This window comes from Oncorhynchus masou, chromosome 13 (assembly GCF_036934945.1).
Source record: "Oncorhynchus masou masou isolate Uvic2021 chromosome 13, UVic_Omas_1.1, whole genome shotgun sequence".
Lineage (NCBI taxonomy): Eukaryota > Metazoa > Chordata > Actinopteri > Salmoniformes > Salmonidae > Oncorhynchus > Oncorhynchus masou.
The window spans coordinates 15035807-15061822 of record NC_088224.1 but is presented as its reverse complement, the minus strand read 5'-3'; the positions used below and the strand labels follow the sequence as shown (position 1 = coordinate 15061822).

Here is a 26016-nt window from a genome sequence, read left to right as displayed (position 1 = left end):
TATTAGGGAATAGGGTGCCATTTGGAACACGGCCATAGTCCACAGAAAGATGACCCACTACAGGAGTCAACATGGCACAGGGAGGCAAACCTCTTTCTCTTCACATCATCTACCCCCCACGTCCATTACGTACCACTGTGTTGGCTCATTGCATCAACTATATAGTAGCTTCCCAATGAATAGAGGGTAGGGTTCCAATATGTCCTAGATATGCTGTTTACAAGTGAAGTACACAGATACACATATGCATTAACACACAGACACACCCCGAACACAAAATGACTGACTCACGCCACGTGGCTCTTAAAGCCTTTTTCACCTTAGCATTTAACACCATAGTGCCCTCCAAACTCGTCATTAAGCTCGAGACCCTGGGTCTCGACCCCGCCCTGTGCAACTGGGTCCTGGACTTCCTGACGGGCCGCCCCCAGGTGTTGAAGGTAGGTAACGACATCTCCACCCCGCTGATCCTCAACACTGGTGCGTTCTCAGCCCTCTCCTGTACTCCCTGTTCACCCATGACTGCGTGGCCATGCACGCCTCCAACTCAATCATCAAGTTTGCAGACAACACTACAGTGGTAGGCTTGATTACCAACAACGACGAGATGGCCTACAGGGAGGAGGTGAGGGCCCTCGGAGTGTGGTGTCAGGAAAATAACCTCATGCTCAATGTCAACAAAACAAAGGAGATGATCGTGGACTTCAGGAAACAGCAGAGGGAGCAGCCCCCTATTCACATTGACAGGACAGTAGTGGACAAAGTGGAAAGTTTTAAGTTCCTCGGCGTACACATCACGGACAAACTGCAATGGTCCACCCAAACCGACAGTAAGGTGAAGAAGGTGCAGCAGCACCTCTTCAACCTCAGGAGGCTGAAGAAATTCGGCTTGTCACCAAAAACACTCACAAACTTTTACAGATGCACAATCGAGAGCATCCTGTCGTACTGTATCACCGCCTTGTACGGCAATTGCTCAGCCCACAACCGTAAGGATCTCCAGAGGGTAGTGAGGTCTGCACAATGCATCTATTCTGGTTCAATTGACAGGCCACTGCAGGGTTAACTTTCATCACATCACACTGTAGCGTACTCAACCCCCTCCCCCCCTGCTCCAGGGCTGGGCCGAACCCTCTTAACCCTCTGGAGTTCCCCCCTCGCCTCGACGGCTGGTCAGCCTTCTGCAGACCTCCTCTCTGTAGCTGGAGCCCTGCAGGCCCTCCGCAAAAGGTTTAGTACGAAAGGGAAAAGAAATCAACATAAATATGGGTTGAATTTACAATGGTGTTTGTTCTTCACTGATTGCTTTTCAAATTCCTTGTGTGCTGTGTAATCTGAGGGAAATATGTGTCTCTACTATGGTCATACATTTGGCAGGAGGTTAGGAAGTGCAGCTCGGTTTCCACCTCATTTTGTGGGCAGTGAGCACATAGCCTGTCTTCTCTTGAGAGCCAGGTCTGCCTATGGCAGCCTCTCCCAATAGCAAGGCTATGCTTACTGAGTCTGTACATAGTCAAAGCTTTTCTTAATTTTGGGTCAGTCACAGTGGTCAGGTATTCTGCCACTGTGTACTCTCTGTTTAGGGCCAAATAACATTCCAATTTGCTCTAATTTTTGTTGATTCTTTCTAATGTGTCAAGTAATGATCTTTTTGTTTTCTCATGATTTGGTTGGGTCTAATTGTGTGGCTGTACTGGGGCTCTGTGGGGTCTGTTTGTGTTTGTGAACAGAGCCCCAGGACCAGCTTGCTTAGGGGACTCTTCTCCAGTTTAATCTCTATGTAGGTAATAGCTTTGTTATGGAAGGTTTGGGAATCGCTTCCTTTTAGGTGGTTGTAGAATTTAACGTCTCTTTTCAGGATATTTGTCATTAGTGCGTATCGTCCTAATTCTGCTCTTCATGCATTATTTGGTATTTTACGTTGAACACAGAGGATGTTTTTGCAGAATCCTGCATCTGTAGCCGATGCGAAATGGCTAGCTAGTTAGCGGTGGTGCGTGCTGGTAGCGTTTCAATCGGTGACGTCACTCGCTCTGAGACCTTGAAGTAGTGGTTTCCCTTGCTCTGCAAGGGCTGTGGCTTTTGTGGAGCAATAGGTAATGATGCTTTGAGGGTGACTGTTGATGTGTGCAGAGCATCCCTGGTTCGCGCCCAGGTCGGGGCGAGGGTACGGACGTAAAGTCTATACTGTTACACATGCATAGTCTCAATTTGGTGTTTGTCCCATTTTGTGAATGGTTGGTTTGTGAGTGGACCCCAGACTTCACAATCATAGAGGGCAATGGGTTCTATACCTGATTAAAGTATTTCTGGCCAGATCCTAATTGGTGATGATGAATTTTATCTTCATTTTCACTCTTTTCACACATACACACCTGGGTCTTCTATGAGACACACTTTTCAGTATACATGACCTCCTAAGCAAAGATATTTCTGTGCCCTAATGTGTCAGCAGTACAGATGCATGTTTTCCCCCAGAGTCCCTAAAAGACCACTACTCTCCCGGGGTTAAGTCAACATTAGCTAAGGAACGCATGGAGCTCACTTCCTCCTCGGTTTAATATCGAGTGTTTGAGACTCAACGAAAACCAAGAGGCAATTTTCTTGAGCCTGATTTATATTCTAACGTATTAATTGACAATTACAAATGGTTTCAGCTGGGGGGGATACTGAGACTAAATGAATGGAGAAAATCTCAGTAGGGGTGCAGGGTCCACAGGCAGCCAGGCTCGCACCCTATTCCCTATGTAGTTTACTAGTTTTGACCAGGACAAAAGAAGTGCACTATATAAGAATAGGGTGCCATTTGGGATACATACACCGTCTTCACAAAGTTAATCAGAGAACAGTGGAGAACAGTGCAATCAGACCTTACTGTTTCTCTGGGTGGATATCCCCAGCTAGTATCCCCTCTAACCTACTCTCTGGTCTAAGGTACTCTCAAGGTTTCTTCCTACCCAAGGTGTTACTGCTCGACACTGTCTATCGCCTCTGCTCGCCCTCTTTGGGGTGTAGGCCCGCATTGCTGTTAATAAGCACTTTGTCCCAAATATATCTTTAAAAAGCACTATTCAAATAAGACCTGATATGACATGATGACCCATTGCCCCCCCCACTATCTCTCCCTCTCTCTCTCTCTCTCTCTCTCTCTCTCTCTCTCTCTCTCTCTCTCTCTCTCTCTCTCTCTCTCTCTCTCTCTCTCTCTCACACACACACTTTCTCTCTCTCTCTCTCTCTCTCTCTCTCTCTCTCTCTCTCTCTCACACACACACTCTCTCTCTCTCTCTCTCTCTCTCTCTCTCTCTCTCTCTCTCTCTCTCTCTCTCACTTTATCTGTCTCTCCCAGGTGAGGAATGACTTGACCAATGAGCTGGAAAAGGCAGACATCCAGATCGCTGACACTGAGAGCTTCTCCAACGACCCCTGTGTCAACGTCAAGAAGCTGAAGGTGAGTGATCCCCAGAACCAGTTACAGTACAGCATAGGTACTTAGTGTACTGTGGAACCAGACCAGAACCCCTTAGGAATGAAAGTAATGAGTGTCTCATGGTGATCTTGATATTACTGTAGTGGCACCCGGAATGTTTCTAAGACCTTCCTGTCTAAGACCTTCCAGAAGTAAATGAACTGGAGGTCACACACATCAGATGTACTATATGCCCTAAATGGTTTTATCATCTCTTGCATTATGCAGTACTAAGACCAGTATTCCGCTTCATCAATACTGGTTGACACTGGTGTGTCTTAATGCGGTTATGTCAGTAGTTCTGAGAGTTTGGACAGTTACCCATAATGACCTGCTGCTGTTATTCACACACACACACTAGCTGTGACCCTGTGAGCCCAAAGTGGAGCAGCAGTGGCCGATTGTAGACTTAGACAATACTGTCTAACGCCCTCACTCCCCAGGCTTCTCAGCCCTCACAACACTGTCTTAACGCCCTCACTCCCCAGGCTTCTCAGCCCTCACAACACTGTCTAACGCCCTCACTCCCCAGGCTTCTCAGCCCTCACAACACTGTCTAACGCCCTCACTCCCCAGGCTTCTCAGCCCTCACAACACTGTCTAAGCCCTCAAGGCTTCTCAGCCCTCACAACACTGTCTAAGCCCTCCCCCCCAGGCTTCTCAGCCCTCACAACACTGTCTAACGCCCTCACTCCCCTTCTCAGGTCTTCTCCCCAGCCCTCACAACACTGTCTAAGCCCTCAACGCCCTCACAACACTCCCCCCCAGGCTTCTCAGCCCTCACAACACTGTCTAACACTCCCCAGGCTTCCCCTCACAACACTGTCTAACGCCCTCACTCCCCAGGCTTCTCAGCCCTCACAACACTGTCTAAGCCCCTCAAGGCTTCTCAGCCCTCACTCCCCAGGCTTCTCAGCCCTCACAACACTGTCTAAGCCCCTCACTCCCCAGGCTTCTCAGCCCTCACAACACTGTCTAACCCCTCACTCCCCAGGCTTCTCAGCCCTCACAACACTGTCTAAGCCCCACTCCCCAGGCTTCCCCTCACAATACTGTCTAAGCTTCTCAGCCCTCCCCAGGCTTCTCAGCCCTCACAACACTGTCTAAGCCCCTCACTCCCCTGTCTAGGCTTCTCAGCCCTCACAACACTGTCTAAGCCCCTTCAGCCCTCCCCAGGCTTCTCAGCCCTCACAACACTGTCTAACGCCCTCACTCCCCAGGCTTCTCAGCCCTCACAACACTGTCTAAGCCCTCACTCCCCAGGCTTCCCCCTCACAACACTGTCTAACGCCCTTCCCCAGGCTTCAGCCCTCACAACACTGTCTAACGCCCTCACTCCCCAGGCTTCTCAGCCCTCACAACACTGTCTAAGCCTAACCCCTCACTCCCCAGGCTTCTCAGCCCTCACAACACTGTCTAACGCCCTCACTCCCCAGGCTTCTCAGCCCTCACAACACTGTCTAACGCCCACTCCCCAGGCTTCCCCCTCAGGCTTCCCCAGGCTTCTCAGCCCTCACAACACTGTCTAACCCCTCACTCCCCAGGCTTCTCAGCCCTCACAACACTGTCTAACCCAGGCTTCTCAGCCCTCACAACACTGTCTAAGCCCTCACTCCCCAGGCTTCTCAGCCCTCACAACACTGTCTAACGCCCTCACTCCCCAGGCTTCTCAGCCCTCACAACACTGTCTAAGCCCCCACTCCCCAGGCTTCCCCAGGCTTCCCCAGGCTTCAGCCCTCACAACACTGTCTAACGCCCCTCACTCCCCAGGCTTCTCAGCCCTCACAACACTGTCTAACGCCCTCACTCCCCAGGCTTCTCAGCCCTCACAACACTGTCTAACGCCCTCACTCCCCAGGCTTCTCAGCCCTCACAACACTGTCTAACGCCCTCACTCCCCAGGCTTCTCAGCCCTCACAACACTGTCTAACGCCCTCACTCCCCAGGCTTCTCAGCCCTCACAACACTGTCTAAGCCCCTCACTCCCCAGGCTTCTCAGCCCTCACAACACTGTCTAACGCCCCTCACTTCCCCAGGCTTCCCCAGGCTTCAGCCCTCACAACACTGTCTAACGCCCTCACTCCCCAGGCTTCTCAGCCCTCACAACACTGTCTTCACTCCCCAGGCTTCTCAGCCCTCACAACACTGTCTTAACGCCCTCACTCCCCAGGCTTCTCAGCCCTCACAACACTCTAACGCCACTCCCCAGGCTTCTCAGCCCTCACAACACTGTCTAAGCGCCCTCACTCCCCAGGCTTCTCAGCCCTCACAACACTGTCTTAACGCCCTCACCCCCAGGCTTCTCAGCCCTCACAACACTGTCTTAACGCCCCCCCAGGCTTCACTCCCCAGGCTTCTCAGCCCTCACAACACTGTCTAAGCCCTCACTCCCCAGGCTTCTCAGCCCTCACAACACTGTCTAAGCCCTCACTCCCCCCTCACAACACTGTCTAAGGGCTTCTCAGCCCTCACAACACTGTCTAAGCCCCTCACTCCCCAGGCTTCTCAGCCCTCACAACACTGTCTAAGCCCCTCACTCCCCAGGCTTCTCAGCCCTCACAACACTGTCTAAGCCCCTCACTCCCCAGGCTTCTCAGCCCTCACAACACTGTCTAAGCCCCTCCCCCCAGGCTTCTCAGCTCCCACTGGCTTCCCAGGCTTCAGCCCTCACAACACTGTCTACCCCACTCACAACACTGTCTAAGCCCCTCTCCCCAGGCTTCTCAGCCCTCACAACACTGTCTAAGCCCCACTCCCCAGGCTTCCAGCCCTCACAACACTGTCTAAGCTTCCCCAGGCTTCAGCCCTCACAACACTGTCTAAGCCCCTCACTCCCCAGGCTTCTCAGCCCTCACAACACTGTCTAAGCCCCTCACTCCCCAGGCTTCTCAGCCCTCACAACACTGTCTAAGCCCACTCCCCAGGCTTCCCCTCACAACACTGTCTCCCTCTCCCCAGGCTTCTCAGCCCTCACAACACTGTCTAAGCCCTCACTCCCCAGGCTTCTCAGCCCTCACAACACTGTCTTTCCCTCACTCCCCAGGCTTCTCAGCCCTCACAACACTGTCTTAACTCACTCCCCAGGCTTCTCAGCCCTCACAACACTGTCTAAGCCCCTCACACAACACTGTCACTTCTCAGCCCTCACAACACTGTCTTAAGCACTTCTCAGCCCTCACAACACTGTCTAAGCCCCTCACTCCCCAGGCTTCTCAGCCCTCTGAACCCCTCACTCACAGCCCTCACACACTAAGCCCCTCACTCCCCAGGCTTCTCAGCCCTCACAACACTGTCTAAGCCCCTCTGACACACACACACACACACACACACACACACACACACACACACACACACACACACACACACACGCACAAGCACACACACACAAACACACACACACAGAAAGAGAACTATGAGCCTTTCTATAATATACATGTACTTGTGTAAAGCTGACATTTTAAACTGAGAGTTAAAAATGCAAATTATCCGTCGTCTCGCAATGCTTTAAAGCCCTCTCTTTGGAGCGGGACAGGCTGTGACAGCTCTGACACATGATTGGATAGCTCCTCTCTCATCTCTCCAATCGGTTGCCTGTCCCCCTGTTTCCATGTAATGTGATAAGTAACGGTGACACATATCAGTCAGTCTGGAGCAGGAAGTGTTGCCATGGCGTCTGGTATGATGTGTGTAGCCACCAATAGACTGTAGTTCAAATCTGCAGTAGTGATGGGATTCCTAGAGAGAGAGCGGCAGTCAGATGCTGTCCACGGTGCTGAAAGAGACAACCACCATACCACCATCAGATAGGAACTATACTACACAGGGGCCGAAACAGACAACCACCATCAGATAGGAACTGTACTGTACAGGGGCCGAAACAGACAACCACCATCAGATAGGAACTATACTGTACAGGGGCCTAAACAGACAACCACCATCAGATAGGAACTGTACTGTACAGGGGCCGAAACAGACAACCACCATCAGATAGGAACTATACTGTACAGGGGCCTAAACAGACAACCACCATCAGATAGGAACTGTACTGTACAGGGGCCGAAACAGACAACCACCATCAGATAGGTACTGTACTGTACAGGGGCCGAAACAGACAACCACCATCAGATAGGAACTGTACTGTACAGGGGCCGAAACAGACAACCACCATCAGATAGGAACTGTACTGTACAGGGGCCGAAACAGACAACCACCATCAGATAGGAACTATACTGTACAGGGGCCGAAACAGACAACCACCATCAGATAGGAACTATACTACACAGGGGCCGAAACAGACAACCACCATCAGATAGGAACTGTACTGTACAGGGGCCGAAACAGACAACCACCATCAGATAGGAACTGTACTGTACAGGGGCCTGAAACAGACAACCACCATCAGATAGGAACTGTACTGTACAGGGGCCGAAACAGACAACCACCATCAGATAGGAACTGTACTGCACAGGGGCCGAAACAGACAACCACCATCAGATAGGAACTATACTACACAGGGACTGTTTCTCTTGTGTGTCTGTGTCTCTTTCTTTCTCTTTATCTCCCATGCACTCTTTCCTCACTCGCTCTCTCTCTCTCAATTCAATTCAATTTCAATTGAAAGGCTTTATTGGCATGGGCAACATATGTTATGATTGCCAATGCAAGTGAAGTCTCTCTATATATATCTCTCTCATGCTGTTTCTCTTTTTCTCATATACTCTATCTCCCATCTCTCTGTCTCTCGCTCTCTTTCATATTCACTTGTCTTTTTCTCTCCTTTTCTTTCTCTCTTTCTTTCCATATGTCTCTCTCAGGCGCCCGCACACACACACACACACACACACACACACACACACACACACACACACACACACACACACACACACACACACACACACACACACACACACACACACACACACACACACACACACACACACACACGCACACACACAAAGTAAAGCTCCTCAGAATGGATTAAGAACAGAGAGGTAGCTGTCAGGAGCACACCACAGGAAATGCATGTGTCTGTGGAGAAGCTGTGGCCATGTACCAGAGGTGTATACATTAAGAACTAACTGGAAGAAAACGTGACAAAAAATAAAATGACTAACCTACGCTTTCCCAATATCAAACACTAGTTTTCGTTGCAAAACGTTTTGCTATAGGTTTGCTACGGTGTGCACTCATGAATAAACTGACTCCAGCCATATCACAAAACCCACTAACGTCTTCTATGGAATTACTGTTTGATCAACTAAAGATAATACTGACAATCAAACCAAGACTCTGCAATAACTAACACTGCTACTTCCAGCACTAATACCATTACAAGTGTGTCGGACACTTTATTGCCTGTTATGGCATAAACATTTTTGGAGCCACACGTCATTGTCCACTCGGCAAAATTTCCTTACCTGTGCTTTCAAATTGATGTAGTACCTTTGGTATTCCTAAGTCCCTGAATAGCTGAGAACTGCAGTATGTGTTTCTCATAACACTGCTGCCTCTGTTTCTAACTCATCGTTATCACACCTCTTCTCACGACACTGCTGCCTCTGGTTCTAACTTATCGGTATCACACCTCTTCTCACAACACTGGTGCCTCTGGTTCTAACTCATCGTTATCACACCTCTTCACACGACGCTGCTGCCTCTGGTTCTAACTCATCGATATCACACCTCTTCGCACGACGCTGCTGCCTCTGGTTCTAACTTATCGGTATCACACCTCTTCTCACAGCACTGCTGCCTCTGGTTCTAACTCATCAATATCACACCTCTTCTCACGACACTGCTGCCCTTGGTTCTAACTCATCAGTATCACAACTCTTCTCACGACACTGCTGCCTCTGGTTCTAACTCATCAATATCACACCTCTTCTCACAACACTGCTGCCCCTGGTTCTAACTCATCGATATCACACCTCTTCTCACGACACTGCTGCCTCTGGTTCTAACTCATCGATATCACACCTCTTCTCACAACACTGCTGCCCCTGGTTGTAACTCATCAATATCACACCTCTTCTCACGACACTGCTGCCTCTGGTTCTAACTCATCAGTATCACACCTCTTCTCACAACACTGCTGCCCCTGGTTCTAACTCATCGATATCACACCTCTTCTCACAACACTGCTGCCCCTGGTTCTACCTCATCGATATCACACCTCTTCTCACGACACTGCTGCCCCTGGTTGTAACTCATCAATATCACACCTCTTCTCACAACACTGCTGCCCCTGGTTCTAACTCATCACCTCTTTGTTTAGACTAATCCAGTGGTTGGATGGCAATACATCTCCTAATGTATCTGTAATACATCTCCTAGTGTATCTGTAACACATCTCCTAGTGTATCTGTAATACATCTCCTAGTGTATCTGTAATACATCTCCTAATGTATCTGTAATACATCTCCTAGTGTATCTGTAATACATCTCCTAGTGTATCTGTAATACATCTCCTAGTGTATCTGTAATACATCTCCTAGTGTATCTGTAATACATCTCCTAATACATGTATCTGTAATACATCTCCTAGTGTATCTGTAATACATCTCCTAGTGTATCTGTAATCTAATGTATCTGTCCTAATCTGTACATCTCCTAGTGTATCTGTAATACATCTCCTAGTGTATCTGTAATACATCTCCTAGTGTATCTGTAATACATGTATCTGTAATACATCTCCTAGTGTATCTGTAATACATCTCCTAATGTATCTGTAATACATCTCCTATGTATCTGTAATACATCTCCTAATGTATCTGTAATACATCTCCTAGTGTATCTGTAATACATCTCTGTATCTCCTAGTGTATCTGTAATACATCTCCTAGTGTATCTGTAATACATCTCCTAGTGTATCTGTAATACATCTCTGTAATACATCTCCTAATGTATCTGTAATACATCTCCTAGTGTATCTGTAATACATCTCCTAGTGTATCTGTAATACATCTCCTAGTGTATCTGTAATACATCTCCTATTGTATCTGTAATACATCTCCTAGTGTATCTGTAATACATCTCCTAGTGTATCTGTAATACATCTCCTAGTGTATCTGTAATACATCTCCTAGTGTATCTGTAATCATCTCCTAGTGTATCTGTAATACATCTCCTAGTGTATCTGTAATACATCTCCTAGTGTATCTGTAATACATCTCCTAGTGTATCTGTAATACATCTCCTAGTGTATCTGTAATACATCTCCTAGTGTATCTGTAATACATCTCCTAGTGTATCTGTAATACATCTCCTAATCTGTAATACATCTCCTAGTGTATCTGTAATACATCTCCTAGTGTATCTGTAATACATCTCCTAGTGTATCTGTAATACATCTCCTAGTATCTGTATCTCCTAATATCTCTCCTAGTGTATCTGTAATACATCTCCTAGTGTATCTGTATCTGTAATACATCTCCTAGTGTATCTGTAATACATCTCCTAGTGTATCTGTATGTATCTGTAATACATCTCCTAGTGTATCTGTAATACATCTCCTAGTGTATCTGTAATACATCTCCTAGTGTATCTGTAATACATCTCCTAATGTATCTGTAATACATCTCCTAGTGTATCTGTAATACATCTCCTAGTGTATCTGTAATACATCTCCTAGTGTATCTGTAATACATCTCCTAGTGTATCTGTAATACATCTCCTAGTGTATCTGTAATACATCTCCTAGTGTATCTGTAATACATCTCCTAGTGTATCTGTAATACATCTCCTAATGTATCTCCTAGTGTAATATGTAATACATCTCCTAGTGTATCTGTAATACATCTCCTAGTGTATCTGTAATACATCTCCTAATGTATCTGTAATACATCTCCTAGTGTATCTGTAATACATCTCCTAGTGTATCTGTAATACATCTCCTAGTGTATCTGTGTATCTGTAATACATCTCCTAGTGTATCTGTAATACATCTCCTAGTGTATCTGTAATACATCTCCTAGTGTATCTGTAATACATCTCCTAGTGTATCTGTAATACATCTCCTAGTGTATCTGTAATACATCTCCTAGTGTATCTGTAATACATCTCCTAGTGTATCTGTAATACATCTCCTAGTGTATCTGTAATACATCTCCTAGTGTATCTGTAATACATCTCCTATCTGTAATACATCTCCTAGTGTATCTGTAATACATCTCCTAGTGTATCTGTAATACATCTCCTAATGTATCTGTAATACATCTCCTAGTGTATCTGTAATACATCTCCTAGTGTATCTGTAATACATCTCCTAGTGTATCTGTAATACATCTCCTATCTGTAATCTCCTAGTGTATCTGTAATACTCCTATGTATCTGTAATACATCTCCTAGTGTATCTGTAATACATCTCCTAGTGTATCTGTAATACATCTCCTAGTGTATCTGTAATACATCTCCTAATGTATCTGTAATACATCTCCTAGTGTATCTGTAATACATCTCCTAGTATCTGTAATACATCTCCTAGTGTATCTGTAATACATCTCCTAGTGTATCTGTAATACATCTCCTAGTGTATCTGTAATACATCTCCTAATCTGTAATACATCTCCTAATGTATCTGTATCTCTCCTAGTAAATACATCTCCTAGTGTATCTGTAATACATCTCCTAGTGTATCTGTAATACATCTCCTAGTGTATCTGTAATACATCTCCTAGTGTATCTGTAATACATCTCCTAGTGTATCTGTAATACATCTCCTAGTCTGTAATACATCTCCTAATGTATCTGTAATACATCTCCTAGTGTATCTGTAATACATCTCCATAGTGTATCTGTAATACATCTCCTAGTGTATCTGTAATACATCTCCTAGTGTATCTGTAATACATCTCCTAATGTATCTGTAATACATCTCCTAGTATCTGTATCTGTAATACATCTCCTAGTGTATCTGTAATACATCTCCTAGTGTATCTGTAATACATCTCCTAGTGTATCTGTAATACATCTCCTAGTGTATCTGTAATACATCTCCTAGTGTATCTGTAATACATCTCCTAGTGTATCTGTAATACATCTCCTAGTGTATCTGTAATACATCTCATCTAATGTATCTGTAATACATCTCCTAATGTATCTGTAATACATCTCCTAGTGTATCTGTAATACATCTCCTAGTGTATCTGTAATACATCTCCTAGTGTATCTGTAATACATCTCCTAGTGTATCTGTAATACATCTCCTAGTGTATCTGTATCTCCTAGTGTATCTGTAATACATCTCCTAGTGTATCTGTAATACATCTCCTAGTGTATCTGTAATACATCTCCTAGTGTATCTGTAATACATCTCCTAGTGTATCTGTAATACATCTCCTAGTGTATCTGTAATCTCCTAGTGTATCTGTAATACTCTCCTAGTGTATCTGTAATACATCTCCTAGTGTATCTGTAATACATCTCCTAGTGTATCTGTAATACATCTCCTAGTGTATCTGTAATACATCTCCTAGTGTATCTGTAATACATCTCCTAGTGTATCTGTAATACATCTCCTAGTGTATCTGTAATACATCTCCTAGTGTATCTGTAATACATCTCCTAGTGTATCTGTAATACATCTCCTAGTGTATCTGTAATACATCTCCTAGTGTATCTGTAATACATCTCCTAGTGTATCTGTAATACATCTCCTAGTGTATCTGTAATACATCTCCTAGTGTATCTGTAATACATCTCCTAATGTATCTGTAATACATCTCCTAGTGTATCTGTAATACATCTCCTAGTGTATCTGTAATACATCTCCTAGTGTATCTGTAATACATCTCCTAGTGTATCTGTAATACATCTCCTAGTGTATCTGTAATACATCTCCTAGTGTATCTGTAATACATCTCCTAGTGTATCTGTAATACATCTCCTAGTGTATCTGTAATACATCTCCTAGTGTATCTGTAATACATCTCCTAGTGTATCTGTAATACATCTCCTAGTGTATCTGTAATACATCTCCTAGTGTATCTGTAATACATCTCCTAGTGTATCTGTAATACATCTCCTAGTGTATCTGTAATACATCTCCTAGTGTATCTGTAATACATCTCCTAATGTATCTGTAATACATCTCCTAGTGTATCTGTAATACATCTCCTAGTGTATCTGTAATACATCTCCTAGTGTATCTGTAATACATCTCCTAGTGTATCTGTAATACATCTCCTAGTGTATCTGTAATACATCTCCTAGTGTATCTGTAATACATCTCCTAGTGTATCTGTAATACATCTCCTAGTGTATCTGTAATACATCTCCTAGTGTATCTGTAATACATCTCCTAGTGTATCTGTAATACATCTCCTAATGTATCTGTATCTGTAATACATCTCCTAGTGTATCTGTAATACATCTCCTAGTGTATCTGTAATACATCTCCTAGTGTATCTGTAATACATCTCCTAATGATCAGGATTCTTCCACTGTCTCCTGTCCTGGAGAGCTATTGAGTGGGCAGTTTTTGTTACAGCCCAGCACTAACATACAGGATTAAACTGGTCACGGTCCAGACTGAAAACCACATCGGTCAGTCGGTTATTTGACACAAGTGTTTTAGTGTTGATCATTAGACAATGTCCATTATTAGATCTAGTAAAGGCTCTTGCTATGGAGTAATCATCAAAGCCAGACGTGATGGTACTGTAATGGGTAAGACAGTGTCAGTCTATTAAACAGATAGACGTGCTCATGAACAGGCCTAGTTTGCCTCATACAGGCTGTGTCCCAAATAGCATCATTTGACCATGTGCCCTGGTCAAAGTAGTGCACTATATAGGGAATAGGGTGGCATTTGGGACTTAGCCCCAGGTTTTAGTAAAGCCATGTAATCATGCCTAGTGTTGTGTTACACATCCTCATTGTGTTTGTAGTGTTACTACATTAACCCAAGAGTAAAGTGACTAACAGCATCGCCAACATGGATTAATCAACCGTCTGGGAAGCTGCTGCCATTGGTTAATACATACTGTACTGTAAAACCACCTGACTTGAAAGTGAATAAGAATAGCCATAACAAAACTCCATCCCAGAGACCAGCAGGACCCAAACAGAACAACCTTTAAGCAGCTACATGCAACAGTTCCACCTGCAACAGGTGCCACATGTCAATTAGAGACCACTACTACAAATTTAGAATTCTCACAAGAAAACTCTGAGACCTTCAGTCCAGGGTCCATTTTTCCAACCGCGGGACCCAATCTGATGCCCAATCCCCCCTGGTTCCAGGGCAGAGGATGGTGGATATTATCAGGTCTCTCTGGGCCGGTATTGTCCATATTCAGTTCCCTCACAGCTGGAGACATTTGAGTTAAGTGCCTTCCTCCAGGGTACAGGGGCACCATTCAGGCCTGGGAGGAACAGAGCCCTACGAGAGCCAGGTTCAAGTCAAGCCAAGGGGCTCTGAAAATGACAAGTGTCTGCAAAGAAGAGTGGTCCACAAAGAACCCCCAACTACTCTGCTTACTCCCAGCATGCACTCTGGCTCTGATGAGTACGGTCCACCATGGCATTGTAGGTATTGTGGGGAGAAGTGGCCTTTTGATTGGGGTTTCTGTAGCGATAAGGGAAGGCAGGTGGCGACTGTGGACCACACGCCAGGCCGGGTTGTACGGATGGAAAATCACCAACGGAGGTACTATAGAGGTATAGAGGGCTGTTTCGGCTAATAAACCTATACAATTCGTGGCTACAGCATTGCCATTTCAAGACCCTTTTCATTTTGTAAGGCATTGGATGTGTGTTTTACTTTGACACCATAAACAACCTAGAATTACATGACCAGAAATACAGAAGTGGTTGATTTTTTTCATCGCATTTTATTTCCCGTTGGAATTATGTTCTGAGTGTGTTACGTATAGCGTGTTTATTGGATCTAAAACATACTGATACGTAGCATTATAATCCTATTTAGTTCATCCAACACCCTGAGGCCATTGGAGCTGTGATGACAGAGGCTGGTGACTCTCCACTGATAAATGGATATGTGACATATGTAGAATGGCTCAGCTTGGCTTGAGTAACGGTCTATTGAACTTGAATCATTATTCTGTATAAAGGGTCAGATCCAAGGCGCAGAGAGACACAGCTGGTGTTTTGGCAGAGTGAATGGCAGAACTTGTATTAGTGACTAATCAGAGGACACACAAGCTAAGATAATGCATTTGTATTGTTAACAATCTACAGAGCCTTCAGAAAGTATTCACACCCCTTGACTTTTGACACATTTCGTTGTGTAACCATGTGGGATTCAAATGGATTCAATTGTCTTTTTTTTCCAACAATCTACACAAACTACTCTGTAATGTCAAAGTGGAAAGAAAATTCTCTCTATTTTTTTTTTTTTTTTTACATTTATCGTAAATAAAACACTAATATACTGTATCTTGATTAGATACGTATTCAACCCCCTGAGTCGATACCTTTGGTAGCGATTACACCCGCCCACAACCGCAGGGCTCTCCAGAGGGTGGTGGGGTCTGCAAAACTACCTGCCATCCAGAACACCTAGAGCACCCGTTGTTACAGGAAGACCAAAAAGGTCATCAAGCACAACAACCACCCGAGCCACTGCCTGTTCACACCGCTATCATCCAGAAGGCGAGGTCAGCACAGGTGCATCAAAGCTGGGACCGAGAGATTGACAAACAGCTTCTATCTCAAGGCCATCACACTGCTAAACAGCAACCACTAACTTGACTTGAAATCATTGGCCACTTTAATAAATAGATCACTAGTCACTTTAATAATGCCACTTTAATCATATTTACATATTTTGCATCACTCATCCCATATGTATATACTGTATTTTATACCATCTATTGCATCTTGCCTCTGCTTCTCATCCATATATTGATATGTATATATTCTTATTCCATCCCTTCACTGTGATTTGTGTGTATTGGGTAGTTGTGCAATTGTTAGATTACTTGTTAGATATTACTGCACTGTCAGAACTAAAAGCACAAGCATTTTGCTACACTCACATTAACATCTGCTAACCATGTGTATGAGACCAATAACATCTGCTAACCATGTGTATGAGACCAATAACATCTGCTAACCATGCGTATAAGACCAATACCATCTGGTAACCATGTGTATGAGACCAATAACATCTGCTAACCATGTGTATGAGACCAATAACATCTGATAACCATGTGTATGAGACAAGTCACATTTGATTTGATTTACAGCTGTCTTTTGCACACCTGGATTGTACAACATTTGCCCATTCTTCTTTAAAAAATCCTTCAATCTCTGTCAAGTTGATCGTTGATCACTGCTAGACAGCCATTTTCAAGTCTTGCCATAGATTTTCAAGTGAATTTTAGTCAAACGTTAACTTGGTCAAAACTTTATCTTGAACATTCAATGTCGTCTTGACAAGTAACTTCAGTGTATATTTGGCCTTGTGTTTTAGGTTATTGTGTTTTAGGAAAAGTGAATCTTTCTCCCAGTGTCTGTTGGAAAGCAGACTGAACCAGGTTTTCCTCTAGGATTTTCCTGTGCTTAGCTCTATTCCATTTATTTTTATCCTAAAAAACTCCCAGGTCCTTGCCGATGACATGATGCAGCCACCACCATACTTGAAAATATGAAGAGTGGTACTCAGTGATGTGTTTTGGATTTGTTATGTAATGCTTTGTATTTAGGGCAAAAAGTGGATTTCTTTGCCACATTTTTTGCAGGTTTACTTTAGTGTCTTATTGCGAATATTATGGAATATTGTTATTCTGTACAGGCTTCCTTCTTTTCACTCTGTCATTTATGTTAGTATTGTGGAGTAACTACAATGTTGTTGATCCATCCTTAATTATCTCCTATCACAGCCATTAAAATATGTAACTGTTTTAAAGTCACCATTGGCCTCATGAAGAAATCCCTGAGCAGTTTCCTTCCTCTCTAGCAACTGAGTTAGGAAGGACGCCTGTATCTTAGTGGTGACTTGGTGTATTGATACACCATCCAAAGTGTAATTAATAACTGCACCATGCTCAAAGGGATATTCAATGTCTATTTGTATTTTCTTTCTACCCATGTACCAATAGGTGTCCTTCTATGCGAACCTTTGGGGAACCTCCCTGGTCCCTGATTGAAAATGTGCTTCAAATTCAATGCTTGACTGAGGGACCTTACAGATAATTGTATGTGTGGGATACAGAGATGAGGTAGTCATTAAACAATCATGTTAAACACCATTATTACAACTTAGTATGTGAATTGTTAAGCAAATGTAGGCCTGTCACAACAAAGGGGCTAAATACTTATTGGCATTCCAGCTTTTCATTTTGTATTAATTTGTAAACATTTCTAAAAACATAATTCCACTGACACTATTGGGTATTGTGCAAAGACCAGGGACACAAAATCTAAATGTAATACATTGAATAAAATGTAGGCTGTAACACAACAAAATGTCCAAAAAGTCAAGGGGTGTGAATACTTTCTAAAAAGAGTGAAGCGTTTACAGTTGAAGTTAGTTAATTTTACTGATGTCAAAATAATGTATGTTGTGAAATATATATATATGTATACTACCATTCAAAAGTTAGAAATGTCCTTGTTTTAGAAAGAAAAGCAAATTTTTAACATCAAATTGATCAGAAATACAGTGTAGATATTGTTAATGTTGTAAATGACTATTGTAGCTGGAAAGGGGAGATTTTTTATGGAATATCTACCTAGGTGTACAGAGGCCCATTATCAGCAACCATAACTCCTGTGTTCCAATGGCACGTTGTGTTAGCTAATCCAAGTTTATAATTTTAAAAGGCTAAATGATCATTAGAAAACCCTTTTGCAATTATGTTAGCACAGCTGAAAACTGTTGTTCTGATTAAATAAGCAATAAAATAAAATAAAATTCTTTAGACTAGCTGAGTATCTGGAACAACTTTCTTCTGAAACTCATCAGTCTATTCTTGTTCTGAGAAATTAAGGCCCTAATCAGAATATAAAGAGGAGTGGGAGGCCCCGGTGCACAACTGAACAAGAGGACAAGTACGTTAGAGTGTCTAGTTTGAGAAACAGACACCTCACAAGTCTTCAACTGGCAGCTTCATTAAATAGTACCTGCAAAACACCAGCCTCAACATCAACAGTGAAGAGGCGACTATGGGATGCTGGCCTTCTGGGCAGTTGCTCTATCCAGTGTTCTTTTGCCCATCTTAATCTATTATTTTAAATGGCCATGGTGTAAGGGGAAATAATTTATCGGAAATGGCAAAGGACTGTTCACCCATACTGTGGTTTTAGCTGGTTAGAAACACAATTGAAGTCTGAAGTTTACACACACTTAGGTTGGAGTCATTAAAACTCGTTTTTCAACCACTCCACAAATTTCTTGTTAACAAACTATTATTTTGGCAAGTCAGTTAGGACATCTAATTTGTGCATGACACAAGTAATTTTTCCAACAATTGTTTTTAGACAGATTATTTAACTTATAATTCACTGTATCACAATTCCAGTGGGTCAGAAGTTTACAAACACTAAGCTTACTGTGCCTTTAAACAGCTTGGAAAAATCCAGAAAATTATGTCATGGCTTTAGAAGCTTCTGATAGCCTAATTGACATCATTTGAGTCAATTGGAGGTGTACCTGTGGATGTATTTCAAGGCCTACCTTCAAACTCAGTGCCTCTTTGCTTAACATCATGGGAAAATCATAAGAAATCAGCCAAGACCTCCACAAGTCTGGTTCATCATTGCGAGAAATTTCCAAACGCCTGAAGGTTCATCTGTAAAAACAATAGTACGCAAGTATAAACACCATGGGACCACGCAGCCGTCATACCACTCTCCTAGAGATGAAGGTACTTTGGTGTGAAAAGTGCAAATCAATCCCAGAACATCAGCAAAGGACCTTGTCAAGATGCTGGAGGAAACAGGTACAGAAGTATCTATATTCACAGTAAAACGAGTCCTATATTGACATGAAAGGCCGCTCAGCAAGGAAGAAGCTACTGCTCCAAAACCGCCATAAAAAAGCCAGACTACGGTTTGCAACTACACATGGGGACAAAGATCATACTTGTTGGAGAAATGTCTTCTGGGCTGATTAAACAAAAATAGAACTGTTTGGCCGTACTGACCATTGTTCTGTTTGGAGGAAAAAGGGGGAGGCTTGCAAGCAGAATAACACCATCCCAACCGTGAAGCACGGGGGTGGCAGCATCATGTTGTGGGGGTGCTTTGCTGCAGGAGGGACTGGTGCACTTCACAAAATAGATGGCTTCATGAGGGAGGAAAATTATGTAGATGTATTGAAGCAACATCTCAAGACATCAGTCAGGAACTTAAAGCTTGGTCGCAAATGGATCTTCCAAATGGACAATAACCCCAAGCATACTTACAAAGTTGTGGCAAAATGGCTTAAGGACAACAAAGTCAAGGTATTGGAGTGGCCATCACAAAGCCCTGACCTCAATCCTATAGAGAATTTGTGTGCAGAACTGAAAAAACGTGTGCGGGCAAGGAGACCTACTAACCTGACTCAGTTACACCATCTTTGTCAGGAGGAATTGGCCAAAATTCACCCAACTTATTGTGGGAAGCTTGTGGAAGGCTACCTGAAACATTTGACCCAAGTTAAACAATTTAAAGGCAATGCTACCAAATACTAATTGAGTGTATGTACACTTCTGACCCACTGGGAATGTGATTTAAAAAAGAAAAGCTGAAATAAATAATTATCTCTACTATTATTCTGACATGTCACATTCTTAAAATAAAGTGGTGATCCTAACTGACCTAAGACAGAGAATTTTTTACTAGGATTAAATGTCAGGAATTGTGAAAAACTGAGTTTAAATGTATTTGGCTAAGGTGTATGTAAACTTACGACTTCAACTGTACATCCTCAGTCAAACGGACCTTTTCTAGACTTGATACATGTGTTACTACCTTAGTGTACATCCTATATGGCACCCTGTTCCCTACATAGTGCCCTTCTTTTGACAGGGTCAATAGGGGATAGGGAGAAGGGTACCAGTTGTTTTTTGATAGACATGCACAATCCCGCATTCGAGTCAAGCATCACTCCTACCCCCTTCCTTCCTGTATCAAGATTTAATCACATGATTTTGTGTGATTGTATGGGTTGGGGAGGTCTATGCAGTTCACCACCATGCAGAGTGGTGACAGACAGATTGCTCTTGTCAGAGGCAGAGACGGAACCTCAGACGTCAAACCTCGCTACTCAAAGCTCCTGCTACTTTGAGGAGGTGGTGAACTATTTACTGACTCAATCATGCAAGCATGTGCTCTCAATTCCGTGTAGATCTCTCCTCCCTGGCCCTGTGGATAGGAAGCAATTCTCTGCGCTGACACTAATGGCTGTGTTGTTATGGATTGACACTTTGTGGCTTGATATTGCAGCCTCTGCCCTATAGCTAACAAAGACACACCAAGTGTATATCTCAAATGGCCATTTGGGACTTAGCCCAGCACCTATATCTACACCATCAGACCAGTTCCCTGTAGTCCTTACACTGATGAGGTGACAGTTACCTGTAGTCCTTACACTGATGAGGTGACAGTTACCTGTAGTCCTTACACTGATGAGGTGACAGTTACCTGTAGTCGTTACACTGATGAGGTGACAGTTACCTGTAGTCCTTACACTGATGAGGTGACAGTTACCTGTAGTCCTTACACTGATGAGGTGACAGTTACCTGTAGTCCTTACACTGATGAGGTGACAGTTACCTGTAGTCCTTACACTGATGAGGTGACAGTTACCTGTAGTCCTTACACTGATGTGACAGTTACCTGTAGTCCTTACTCTGATGAGGTGACAGTTACCTGTAGTCCTTACACTGATGAGGTGACAGTTACCTGTAGTCCTTACACTGATGTGACAGTTACCTGTAGTCCTTACACTGATGTGACAGTTACCTGTAGTCCTTACACTGATGAGGTGACAGTTACCTGTCGTCCTTACACTGATGAGGTGACAATATCACCGTTCATTTGAATGTGATAAGACGATCATATATACCTGTATAATACTATGTAATAATATGATATATGTCATTTAGCAGCGTATGGCTGGTCCCGGGAATTGAACCCAATATCCTGGCATTTCAAGCTTCATGCTCTACCAACTGAGCTACAGAGAACCAAAATGACACAATCCTCGCGCTAGGACAGCTGTTACATTTGTTTAGGAATTGTTAATGTGGTGATATTTGCATAGCACATCTCATACTGCACAGTGCAGAGTCTTCAGACAGAGCCTAGAATATGTATGTTATGCAAAGTGCACTATTGTGATGTGATTGCTGCTAATGATTAGCTGCTTGTAGCGGAAGGCTAACCCTTTTGTCTGTTATGCCATCTTTTTAGGATAATGACGTAAGGATCATTATCGGACAGTTTGATGAGAACCTGGCCTCCAAAGTATTCTGCTGTGTGAGTATTGTTTGTGTATATATATACACACACGCGCGCGCGCGCGCGCGCACACACACACACACACACACACACACACACACACACACACACACACACACACACACACACACACACACACACACACACACACACACACATCAAGTTGTCGAACATAGGTGTGGCAGATGTTTCCCATGTATGGTATTATAACCATAACTACCATTATGAGTGTTAGTAAAATCTGAAATCCTATTCATATTGACATTAATGACTGATATCTCAGTGACCAGTGTTTTACAGAACAGCATACCACTGACATGACTGTCTCAGTGACCAGTGTTTTACAGAACAGGCATACCACTGACATGACTGTCTCAGTGACCAGTGTTTTGTACAGAATAGCATACCACTGACATGACTGTCTCAGTGACCAGTGTCTTACAGAACAGCATACCACTGACATGACTGTCTCAGTGACCAGTGTCTTACAGAACAGCATACCACTGACATTGCTGTCTGTAATGATTAACAATGTGTCTAAGACAGATTACAATGTCAATGCAGACTGTTGTTTGACATATAATATTGACAAAGACTGGGTGCTTGTGTGTTTGTGGGTACTGTGTGTGTGTAGTTGTTTGCATACACTGTATGTGGTGTGTGTTTGTATGGACACACCTGTATGTGTATGTACTAACCAAACATCCTTCCCCCAGGCGTACAACCTGAACATGTATGGTAGTAAGTACCAGTGGATCATACCAGGCTGGTACCAGGGCAACTGGTGGGAGCAGGCCAACTCCACCAACTGCACCACCAGGAAGTTGCTGACCGCTATGGAGGGATACATCGCTGTGGACTTTGAACCCCTCAGCGCCAAACAGGTCAAGGGGATCTCTGGAAGGGTGAGTGTTCCTGATAAGCATTTTGGTACACGGTAGAGTGTATAACTGTTTTGGTACACGGTAGAGTGTATAACTGTTTTGGTACACGGTAGAGTGTATAACTGTTTTGGTACACGGTAGAGTGTATAACTGTTTTGGTACTGTTTTGGTACGGTAGAGTGTATAACTGTTTTGGTACACGGTAGAGTGTATAACTGTTTTGGTACACGGTAGAGTGTATAACTGTTTTGTAGAGTGTATAACTGGTATAACTGCTTTGTACGGTAGTGTATAACTGTTTTGGTACACGGTAGAGTGTATAACTGTTTTGGTACACGGTAGAGTGTATAACTGTTTTGGTACACGGTAGAGTGTATAACTGTTTTGGTACACGGTAGAGTGTATAACTGTTTTGGTACACGGTAGAGTGTATAACTGTTTTGGTACTGTTTTGGTACACGGTAGAGTGTATAACTGTTTTGGTACACGGTGTAGAGTGTATAACTGTTTTGGTACACGGTAGAGTGTATAACTGTTTTGGTACACGGTAGAGTGTATAACTGTTTTGGTACACGGTAGAGTGTATAACTGTTTTGGTACACGGTAGAGTGTATAACTGTTTTGGTACACGGTAGAGTGTATAACTGTTTTGGTAGAGTGTATAACTGTTTTGGTACACGGTATAGTGTATAACTGTTTTGGTACACGGTATGTATAACTGTTTTGGTACACACGGTAGAGTGTATAACTGTTTTGGTACACGGTATAGTGTATAACTGTTTTGGTACACGGTAGAGTGTATAACTGTTTTGGTACACGGTAGAGTGTATAACTGTTTTGGTACACGGTAGAGTGTATAACTGTTTTGGTACACGGTAGAGTGTATAACTGTTTTGTAGAGTGTATAACTGTTTTGGTACACGGTACTGTTTTGGTACGGTAGAGTGTATAACTGTTTTGGTACACGGTAGAGTGTATAACTGTTTTGGTACACGGTAGAGTGTATAACTGTTTTGGTACACGGTAGAGTGTATAACTGTTTTGGTACACGGTGTTTAACTGTTTTGGTACACGTAGAGTGTATAACTGTTTTGGTACACGGTAGAGTGTATAACTGTTTTGGTACACGGTAGAGTGTATAACTGTTTTGGTACACGGTAGAGTGTATAACTGTTTTGGTACACGGTAGAGTGTATAACTGTTTTGGTACACGGTAGAGTGTATAACTGTTTTGGTACACGGTAGAGTGTATAACTGTTTTGGTACGGTAGAGTGTATAACTGTTTTGGTACACGGTAGAGTGTATAACTGTTTTGGTACACGGTAGAGTGTATAACTGTTTTGGTATAACACGGTAGAGTGTATAACTGTTTTGGTACACGGTAGAGTGTATAACTGTTTTGGTACACGGTAGAGTGTATAACTGTTTTGGTACACGGTATAACTGTTTTGGTAGTGTATAACTGTTTTGGTACACGGTAGAGTGTATAACTGTTTTGGTACACGGTAGAGTGTATAACTGTTTTGTATAACTGTTTTGGTACACGGTAGAGTGTATAACTGTTTTGGTACACGGTAGAGTGTATAACTGTTTTGGTACACGGTAGAGTGTATAACTGTTTTGGTACACGGTAGAGTGTATAACTGTTTTGGTACACGGTAGAGTGTATAACTGTTTTGGTACACGGTATAGTGTATAACTGTTTTGGTACACGGTAGAGTGTATAACTGTTTTGGTACACGGTAGAGTGTATAACTGTTTTACACGGTAGGTGTATAACTGTTTTGGTACGGTAGAGTGTATAACTGTTTTGGTACACGGTAGAGTGTATAACTGTTTTGGTACACGGTAGAGTGTATAACTGTTTTGGTACACGGTTGTATAACTGTTTTGGTACAGTGTATAACTGTTTTGGTACGGTAGAGTGTATAACTGTTTTGGTACACGGTAGAGTGTATAACTGTTTTGGTACACGTAGAGTGTATAACTGTTTTGGTACACGGTAGAGTGTATAACTGTTTTGGTACGGTAGAGTGTATAACTGTTTTGGTACACGGTAGAGTGTATAACTGTTTTGGTACACGGTAGAGTGTATAACTGTTTTGGTACACGGTAGAGTGTATAACTGTTTTGGTACACGGTAGAGTGTATAACTGTTTTGGTGTATAACTGTTTTGGTACGGTATAGTGTATAACTGTTTTGGTACACGGTAGAGTGTATAACTGTTTTGGTACACGGTAGAGTGTATAACTGGTATAACTGTTTTGGTACACGAGTGTATAACTGTTTTGGTACACGGTAGAGTGTATAACTGTTTTGGTACACGGTAGAGTGTATAACTGTTTTGGTACACGGTAGAGTGTATAACTGTTTTGGTACACGGTAGAGTGTATAACTGTTTTGGTACACGGTAGAGTGTATAACTGTTTTGTACACGGTAGTGTATAACTGTTTTGGTACACGGTAGAGTGTATAACTGTTTTGGTACACGGTAGAGTGTATAACTGTTTTGGTACACGGTAGAGTGTATAACTGTTTTGGTACACGGTAGAGTGTATAACTGTTTTGGTACACGAGAGTGTATAACTGTTTTGGTACACGGTAGAGTGTATAACTGTTTTGGTACACGGTAGAGTGTATAACTGTTTTGGTACACGGTAGAGTGTATAACTGTTTTGGTACACGGTATAGTGTATAACTGTTTTGGTACACGGTAGAGTGTATAACTTTGTTTTGTATAACTGTTTTACACGGTAGAGTGTATAACTGTTTTGGTACACGGTAGAGTGTATAACTGTTTTGGTACACGGTAGAGTGTATAACTGTTTTGGTACACGGTAGAGTGTATAACTGTTTTGGTACACGGTAGAGTGTATAACTGTTTTACACGGTAGAGTGTATAACTGTTTTGGTACACGGTAGAGTGTATAACTGTTTTGGTACACGGTAGAGTGTATAACTGTTTTGGTACACGGTAGAGTGTATAACTGTTTTGGTACACGGTAGAGTGTATAACTGTTTTGGTACACGGTAGAGTGTATAACTGTTTTGGTACACGGTAGAGTGTATAACTGTTTTGGTACACTGTTTTGTACGGTAGTGTATAACTGTTTTGGTACACGGTAGAGTGTATAACTGTTTTGGTACACGGTATAGTGTATAACTGTTTTGGTACACGGTAGAGTGTATAACTGTTTTGGTACACGGTAGAGTGTATAACTGTTTTGGTACACGGTAGAGTGTATAACTGTTT

General features: G+C 43.0%; 1 protein-coding gene across 1 annotated transcript in view; it reads left to right on the top strand.

Annotated features, from left to right (window-relative positions):
* The first annotated feature begins 278 nt into the window (after nt 1-278).
* The window catches only part of LOC135553270 (gamma-aminobutyric acid type B receptor subunit 2-like), a 146200-nt gene continuing 120462 nt past the window's right edge, over nt 279-26016 (top strand). Inside the window, exons 1-4 of the mRNA XM_064985443.1 lie at nt 279-440; nt 3347-3448; nt 21830-21895; nt 22594-22782. Coding sequence (XP_064841515.1) covers nt 279-440; nt 3347-3448; nt 21830-21895; nt 22594-22782 — 519 coding nt within the window. The remainder of the gene's footprint in view (nt 441-3346; nt 3449-21829; nt 21896-22593; nt 22783-26016) is intronic.